At 33.2% G+C, this 8,945-nt stretch overlaps 2 protein-coding genes across 2 annotated transcripts; one reads left to right on the top strand and one right to left on the bottom strand.

Annotated features, from left to right (window-relative positions):
* The first annotated feature begins 216 nt into the window (after positions 1–216).
* LOC116111151 (ras-related protein RABA1f) lies at positions 217–3,276 on the top strand. The gene is made up of 2 exons (XM_031397350.1): positions 217–534; positions 2,441–3,276. The coding sequence occupies exons 1-2, from the start codon at positions 314–316 to the stop codon at positions 2,871–2,873; spliced, it is 654 nt and encodes a 217-aa protein (XP_031253210.1). The 5' UTR covers positions 217–313; the 3' UTR covers positions 2,874–3,276.
* A 176-nt stretch (positions 3,277–3,452) lies between these two features.
* On the bottom strand, positions 3,453–4,301 carry LOC116111143 (F-box/LRR-repeat protein At3g48880-like). Its single transcript, XM_031397335.1, has one exon. The coding sequence runs from the start codon at positions 4,299–4,301 to the stop codon at positions 3,453–3,455; it is 849 nt and encodes a 282-aa protein (XP_031253195.1).
* Positions 4,302–8,945: the final 4,644 nt, after the last annotated feature.

Raw genomic sequence — 8,945 nt, 5'->3', positions numbered from 1 at the left:
CACACATTGTCCCAAAACTTATGTAAAAAAAAAAAAAAGGGTCCCAATTTATAATTATATACATTTTTTTTTTTTTTTCACTTTGAGATGGGCTTGTAATCTCCATACAAATCTTGTCCACGCCCATCAAAACCTGGGGCTAAAAAATTGGCCCAAAAACTTACCCGACCCGAGTCCACACTTCACACGAGCCTCTTATTTGTATATTTTTCTTCTTCACACGTTTGAACTCTCTGCTTCTCTCACTCACATGTCACCCATACACTTCACCATTCCTTGATTCATTTCCATCGACCCGACCCGAAACAGCCAAATGGCGGCTTACAGAGCGGACGACGACTACGATTACCTATTCAAAGTGGTTTTGATTGGCGATTCGGGTGTGGGCAAATCCAATTTGCTATCCAGATTCACCCGGAACGAGTTCAGTCTAGAGTCCAAATCAACTATAGGAGTCGAATTCGCCACCCGGAGTATTCGAGTCGACGACAAGATTGTCAAGGCTCAGATTTGGGACACCGCTGGCCAGGAAAGGTACGTTATTGATAAGTTATTATATGGGTTTTTTAATAGTTTTTTATTGATTTTTGCATTAGGGATTTTTTTTTTTTTTTTTAAGAGAAATTATGTTTGTTTGATGAGAAAATGTGGGGACAAAATTTTTGCGGTTGGGGTGTGCTTGGGTTTAAGGGAAAGTTTGATTAAAGTTTATATCTTTTGGAAAATGGCTTCTGTGATATTGATTTTATTAAGTGGTTGCTGTGAGAGCGAAGGAAAGTGATGGAACTTTGAGGTCATTCTGTTGGTTGCTTGCAACGTGGTTAAATGTCATTTGAGATGGACATGTTTGACATAGGTTGCTGGCGATAAAACTTGCTTCTTTGATCTTTTTAGGCTTGGGGATTTGATTTTATGGTTTCTTTAGTTGCTGAAAAAAATTGAGTAAACAATAGGGTCTTCCACTTGAGAAAATGCGGGGAGAAGAGTGTTGGATTATAAGGGATATCACATTGCTTACAAAATTTGTTAATTTTGGGGGTTTGCGCCTTAGAAGTATGGTATATGTGATTGGTTAGCTTTTTTTTTTCTTTTTTTCTTTTTTCATTTTGTGTGTTTTTACAATTTGTGGAAAAAGGTCTACCGAAAGTTTAATTCTACTGTTGGCATATTGGTGGTTAGGATGGATTTGAGGCTGCTGGCGATGAACCTTTTTTTTTTTTTTTTTTTTAACTTGATTTCGGTTTGGGGTTTCAATCTGTAATCTGTTTGAGTATGCAGATGAGTGTAGGGAAGTTTGAATCTGTACTAACTGTTTTTTGCTGAGAAAATATAATGAAAGGGAGTTTTAATCTTGGGTTCCTTAGGTTTATCATTGTTTTGAGACCAGGGGAAAGAATTGAAGAACAAAAATGTCGAATATGAATAACCCTAGTTTGACTTCTTGGTTTACTTTACGTGTATTCTCCACATGATTCAGTTTTGTGTTTTTTCTTTGGATCTCCAGATTAGATCTGGGGTGCTTTAGTATTAAATATTTTCCGTGTGATCATTTCAAAGTTCACCTCTTTTCATGGATAGTGCATAGAGATTTTAGGTGCATTACATTTGGAGCAGCATAGTTGATGGTGTGGAAGGTGGACTTGAGACTATGGCCCTGTCTTTGGAAAGGGAATTCTACACTGAACTTTTGCTGCTGAACTGAGAATTTTCTGAATGCTATATTTTTGGATTTATGTCCAATATTTTGTGTGCATATCTGACCTGTGTATGTGTTTGTTGTGCGATGGACCTGTGTACATGTCCAACACATATTTGAGCTGCCAACCTTCTGTGTGTTTCCCAGAAGCCAACTATTGATAGTGCGATTACCTTCCAAAAGTGGTATACTACATTTCTTACTTAAGGATAACTATGTTGAAGAGTTGGGTGGTAGTTTACATGTTAAAGTTTATAGGATAAGTAAGGAGTGAGAGATCCATTAAGATTGGCATATGCTTGCTTTTTAATTTTTCTTGGGTTGTGATTAGAAGGTACCTTAATTTGTATTCAACTTTGCAAGAAGTGGTTTAGTTAATATGCCCAAGGTCTATAATATCATATATTGTAAGTACTTTTTTGTCAAAATGATGACCTCAATTTATCGGTAGTATTGCTTTTGTTTTCTGCTTAAAAGCCTCAGCTTTGTCTGAACCCAGAGTTCAGGCTTATTGGCAGCACCACTTGACTCGGTATGAGTGTATAGAATATTGAAAAAAAAAAGTTGTCTGCTTTTTTCTTTGATGTATGGAGAAAAGGTTAAACTGAGAGTTTTCTTTTATTAAATTTTCTTATGTTAGTATTGGTGATGAATTTTCTCTTTGAAATAAATATGTATGAACTTGTGTTACTTTTTCAGCAACTCTGAGAATATGATTATTTAACTATTTTTTGTTTTCCCTAGATACCGAGCTATCACAAGTGCATACTACAGAGGAGCTGTTGGTGCATTGCTTGTCTATGATGTTACAAGACATATCACATTTGAGAATGTTGAGAGATGGTTAAAGGAATTGCGGGCTCACACAGATGCCAATATTGTCATTATGCTTGTAGGTAACAAGGCAGACTTACGTCATTTGCGTGCTGTTTCCATGGAGGATGCTACGGCCTTCGCTGAGAGGGAAAACACATTCTTTATAGAGACATCAGCTCTTGAGTCTTTGAATGTTGAAAAGGCATTCACTGAAGTGCTAACCCAAATTCATAATGTAGTCAGCCGGAAAGCACTTGATATAGGGGATGACCCTGCAGCCTTGCCTAAGGGACAAACCATTAATGTTGGAGGCAAGGATGACGTCTCGGCTGTTAAGAAAGTTGGTTGCTGCAATGTTTGAATGCAAGCTGTGATGATTTAGAAGAGGATCTAATTTAAACTTCTCCCCATTTCTGTCGCAGTTTTGAGAGTTTCACATGTCACAACATGGTCCCTTCCGAACTTATGGCTGTACTACTATGCTTAAGCTTCTATGAGCTTGATTAATGGTTCGGAGTAAAGAATTGCCTCAACACCTCATCTGGATATCAATTTTGCATCTCGTTACTTCAAGCTTTTCCTTGTCATGTATTGTTTAATTTTTTGCTATTGTAGTTTTAATTGTACTTCCTTTGCTCTAGAATAGAAAGTGTTTTTGGATCAATTTGCCTTTGTATTTGACTGCTATTGAATGATTTCTTCAGTTTTCATAAGAAAAAAGAAACAAATTAGCCTCAAAGAAATGCTGCTTCTGTTGATTACAATCTCTACCAAATCATTTGAGTCTGTACGTTATTCTGATAGTCCTGTACACTGCCACAACTTCAGGAATCCCCTTTTGCAGAATTTCATCATATCAGTAAAATGAATTATTGAATTATGATAAACAAAAATTACAGTCATAAAAATACTATCATGATTAATGTTCTTTTTTGCAAGATTAATTGTTAACATCTTTACATTCCTGACAAGAGCTTTCTAAACAGTGCATAAACTTTTTCAGATGCTTAAGCTTGGAAGCTTTTTCAAGCAATTGTTTCCTCCAAGCTTTCAGTAAACAATAATCTGTTTCACTTATATCTTTATCATTATCATCCAGAATCAAGCAGTGTAATATATTAAGCTCTTTCAGGTTCTTTAATCTCTGATCCAAAAGACTCTCCAAACCTTTGCTAGACAGAGTGGACTCAGATAAATCTAACAGTTTAAGTCTTGGAAAGCCTTCTATAATACATAAAGCTTCTCTTTCTGTTACTTCTCCATGAACACCAAGCTCCACAAGACTCTTACAGAACTCGGCGAGCTGCAATAAAAGGGCAAACCCTTCTTCAGGGTTCAATCTCGCATGAAAAACACTAAGTTTCTTCCAATAAAACAAAGATATGTATATAGGCAAGGCCCTGGAACTGACATCAGAAGGCCAAAAGACACAAGAAATATTAGGAGTTCTTTCAGCTATGTAAACAGTTGCAAAGTATCCAAAGATGTATTTACTTGGAAAGTAGATTGTAACCCAATCCTGCTGGAAGTGATCAATGGCCAGTTTCAGCAGATGTGTAAATCTTGACCGTTGCTTTTCATCCTCAAGATCATCGATCAAACGAAGGTCCAGTATCGAATTCCGGAAAAGAGTAAATATTGTTGCTGAGAGCCATGCCTTGCATACATAAGTAGGGCAAAACAACAGGTCCTGGGGACTTAAACATCCGAATATCATTGACAATACAAAGGGGTTTAAGTCTTCCCATGGAGGGTTTTGCCTTTGCTTTTGCCTCTTCGTCTTCACCATCTGGGTTTGCGTTTTTGTATGCAATTGGGCAATGGCACTTCCTTTTAGTTTAGTGTTAAGTATATATAAGATTTCTGGAGACAACAGGGAACTAAAATTACTGCGACAGATAATAAGTTTAACCACATAGTCAAAGGAAATTAATGAACTATTATGATAGTAATCCAGGTTCATATTTCGTCAGTTTATCAAAAACAGTTTTTGGAGTTTAAAGAGAGAGATGAAAATGCTGAAGGTTTAAACAAGATACTGGTAAAATTTGCTAATTAATTAATGATTAGGAGGAAAGGAAGTGCCCTTGTAATTTGTTTGATTGGATTTTAAAAAGTGATTATCAGCTAATGATGTGTGGATGGAAACAGCTTATCTATTGGAGATTAGTTACTATTTAGATGTCAAATTTGATAGGTGTAAGATAAAGTTTGGAAGTTGGGAAAAAGACAAAGATGATGAGCATCAAATCTAAAATGAAGTAATGGATGAGGAAGAAGACAGATGAAATGGTAACATTGAAATGGTGGCAAGTGGCAACTGGAGAATAGGCCAAAGTTGATGATGTGTTGGCACTGAGTTTGACATTTGTTATCTTTTTGGGTCATAGTACCAGTCGGCAGAACTGATCTAACAAAGGCTTCTTAAAACACCCACCTCTTGTTTTACATTTTTACAATCTCCTCCCACATGCTTTATAAATCATTATTACTACTTTCCCTTAGGTTTTCACTTTCCTCTATTATCTCCCCTCATAACTGTTTTGTTTTTGTTGACGCATGATTTTGAACGCCAATGACTCGCACGTGCAAAGTATTAAGAGGCTCTTAGAAATTATACGTGATGAATCTATGAGATTTGAATATGAAGTTGAGATTATATATGTTTTAGAAATCATAAATAATAAATTGACAAGAAAGGTTTTTACAGTGGTTCGGAGTTCAAAGTAAATCCTACATCCACTGTTATTTTATTGATCTCTGACTATTTCTATGATTTTGCCCATAAGACATACAAAGATGAAAAAATACAGTGTTTACAGAGAGAAAGAATTGAGCTCTTATCTATGTGTAACTCTCATATGCCCAACCCTCATTTTTGGGAAGAGAAGTGTCAATTTATATACCTTTGAGGTCAATGTAATGAGTGTTTTACAAGTTACCTTGACACATGGAAGACTCTCGTCCATTTATCTCTTGAAATGATATAGGGTTGGTATGAATTTCTTTGAAGAGATATGGGTTTGACAACTAGTACAAAAAGACATTTTTTGAGCTGACATAAGCGTAACTTTTTAGATATAATAGTTTTGTTACAGTCAAACTTTATTGAACAGGGCACATGTGTTATTTCAAACTAATCTATTTTTCTCCTTTTTTTTTTTTTTTTTTTTTTTTTTTTTATTTTTTTAGTATTCAAAGTTTGATTATATTGCTTTCTTCAATTATTTGATTTTTTTTTTTTTTTGGTAATCAGAGGTGTCCGAGCCAACTTACGTGTACCTAAACTAATCCTTTAGAGACCTGAAGTTAATGGTCGGGTAATCCCTCAATGGTCATCTCTATTAGCAACCGAAGGGAATCAAACTCAGGACCTCTTGAGTGATACACCAAAGAGTCTCTATTCAACTACTCGGTCACCTAGGAGTTGGTTTAAACTTAATCTTTTTGGGTTAGCAAAAATAAATATATTTAGTCAACTATTTATCATAACTACACTTCTTTTATTTATCATAAATATTTAGTCAATTATTTATTAAAAAAAGTCATATAATACTACACTTACAAAGATTCTATAAAAAGTCATCTATACAAAATAAAGTGATATTCTGACACATCGTTCACTTTCATTTAATGAGTATTTATTAACTCAATTTTTAATATTAATTCATCCAATCACATTCTAACACATCACTTTATTAGAAATATTGTATAAAGTCTTTATAAGTATGATATTAATCTATTTAAAAAAAAAATCATGTGGTGGAACATGATTAAAATTAAGGCTACTATTGACTTTTAACATAACGATGCCTAGGTGAGATACTTGAGTAAAGTTGAATTTGAGGGGATGTATTTGAGGATTGATGATACCTCTGGGAGGATTTGGAGATAAGTTGAAACCTAGGGGAAGTATCTGATATTAAACCTAGAATATAAGTGGGGTAGAAGTTGAGTGGATTATTATGCACTCAGTGGGGGCTTATTGTCCGAAACATGTCCGTCCAAAATAGAACGTGAAATGTTTTGTAAATTTTATGTGTATCTATCGGTGAAGTGATTGTAAGATTATCGAATTAACAATTTATAAAATATTAAAATCTTTGTTTAATAATATAATAAATTAAAATATAAAATATTGAAACGAATCAAAGAAAAAGAAATGGTGATGTAATAATTTATATTTGTTTTAAAATTTGACATTGATGAAATTTGCACTTGTTTTAGCCATGCCAAAAATATTTTACATCAAAGTCTAAATGTTGTGGGCTCCAAGGTAGTGGGACTGATTAGCATACCTAGTTTGGAAGTTTGTGAAGGCAGGGGTCACCGACAAGGTCGTGGCCAGAAATAAAATGAAAGAAGGTCAAAATTGAAAGAATAATACAATTTTAAATTAGAATAAGCATAAGTTTTATATTTATAAAATTCTTATTAACTAATACATTTATAATTATACTCGACGGGATTTCATCTTTTGAAAATATTGTATAATGGCTTAATTATCAATTCTATCAAATATATTTTTCTCTATATATACAACTAAACTATCATTTCTCCATTTCGTAAATGATTCTTCACAAAATTTATTGTTGAAAATGCTCTGTTTACACTAAAAACAAAAATAATAAAAAAAATGGTATGATTGATAATAAGATATATAATAAGAAAGAATAAATAATAAAAAATGATGGAATAAGCAAAGCTGTATAAAGAAATAGAATCATAAAATTGGGTCCTCTAAAATGTAGAAAGAATTTGGGAGTGGTAATTATGTTAATAAAAACATGAAATTCAGGACGAGCAAGAGAGTGTGGGGTCGGAATTTATACGTCAATTCAATGGTTCATAAATGTTGTCATCCTCATTTTCACAATCCTATAAATAAACAAACACGACATCAAATCAAAATCAAATAACAAGTAGTTGTAATGTTAAATTTTAACAATAATAATTAAGAATTGATATCCAAATCAACGACCAAATTGGGGGGATGAGAAATAAGTATTATTGAATATAGATTCTAAAAATGGGGCTCTACCCTACAATCTCATTCTTATGTAAGATTGAACGTAGGATAAGCATATCCACAACCTGTCATTCAACTTATGAATACGTGGAAGATACTTGCTACAAAAGGGCAGGATTTTGAATCTTTGATTTATTAGTTACCTTTCACATGCACACTAGTTTTACCAAATTATTATTAGTAATTTAAAAAAAAAAACTTACGTGACCCTCCTTGACCCCCTCTCTCTCCGTCCATGATCACCATTAATGTTTGTTAATTACACGAAAGTAACAATTATCAAAATGTTAATGATCAGATGTTTTACTTTTATATATAATTATGTTAATTTTTAATTTCATTCACCTAAGATAACGTTAGAAATACGTTAAGACTTTTCAAATTCCATAATATCATTCCCCTAAGATAACATTAGTCATATGTTAGACTTTTCAAAACATTAGTCATATGTTAAGGTTTTTCAAATTTTGTAATGTCATTCACCTAAGATAAGATTAGTCATATGTTAAGATTTTTCAAAAACTTTTACAAAAATTCTTTAGACGATTTTGAACTAACAAGAATTTAAGTGTTATTTTCAGATTCTATAGGATCTAACTTTGTTACGTCAAACCTCAGGGATCAACATGAAATTTAAGTCTTAGTTTGGAAGTATGTGAAGGCAGTGGCAGGAATCACTGAAATTTTATTTGTTGTGTAATGGTACCTAGTACAACTTGATTGGAAAGAAATTGTAGAATAGTATTCATAAATTTGTATGGAACTTCCAAAAATGATGAGTGATAGTGAGTTACATGAGGTTAATGGTGTATTTTTATGCATTTAATCATATAAAATGGCCCTTTATAAAAGAGAATATTTCTGCTGGTATACATAATGGTCTCGATACAATTTTTTTTTTTTTTTTTTTTTTGAGTAACTATAGAGTCCAAATCAATTTGTGCACATTTTGATTAATCCTCAAAATCTATTGCACACCCTACAAACCCAAGTGAGTCACAAATGATAAGTAACCATAAAGTTCAAACCTAAGAACTCAATGAAGATATCAAACCTCTTCGACTATCAAACCAATCCTTTGGGATTAGTCTCGATACAATTTTATCAAGTGCATAATCACGATTTTATTTTGGTAGTATCATTCATTGTAGTCCATCGAAATAAATCTAACATAAAATCAATATCAAGATGTCCTGATTAAGAATCACCCTATATGTATATAATGTAATCCGACGATATTTAAACATGATCCTGACACTGACATAACACTATCAAATTACAAGAACAAAACTCTCACTACCTGCTTCATTGCTCTATTTAGTATCCATGCACAAAAGGACATGTAGGAAAATACAAACACAAATAACCTCGCACTTTTATTCTTATCAAAGGTTAAAATATTTC

This window comes from Pistacia vera, unplaced genomic scaffold (genome assembly GCF_008641045.1).
Source record: "Pistacia vera cultivar Batoury unplaced genomic scaffold, PisVer_v2 Contig628, whole genome shotgun sequence".
In the NCBI taxonomy this organism is placed as follows: domain Eukaryota; kingdom Viridiplantae; phylum Streptophyta; class Magnoliopsida; order Sapindales; family Anacardiaceae; genus Pistacia; species Pistacia vera.
This window is presented reverse-complemented; position numbering and strand designations above follow the sequence as displayed.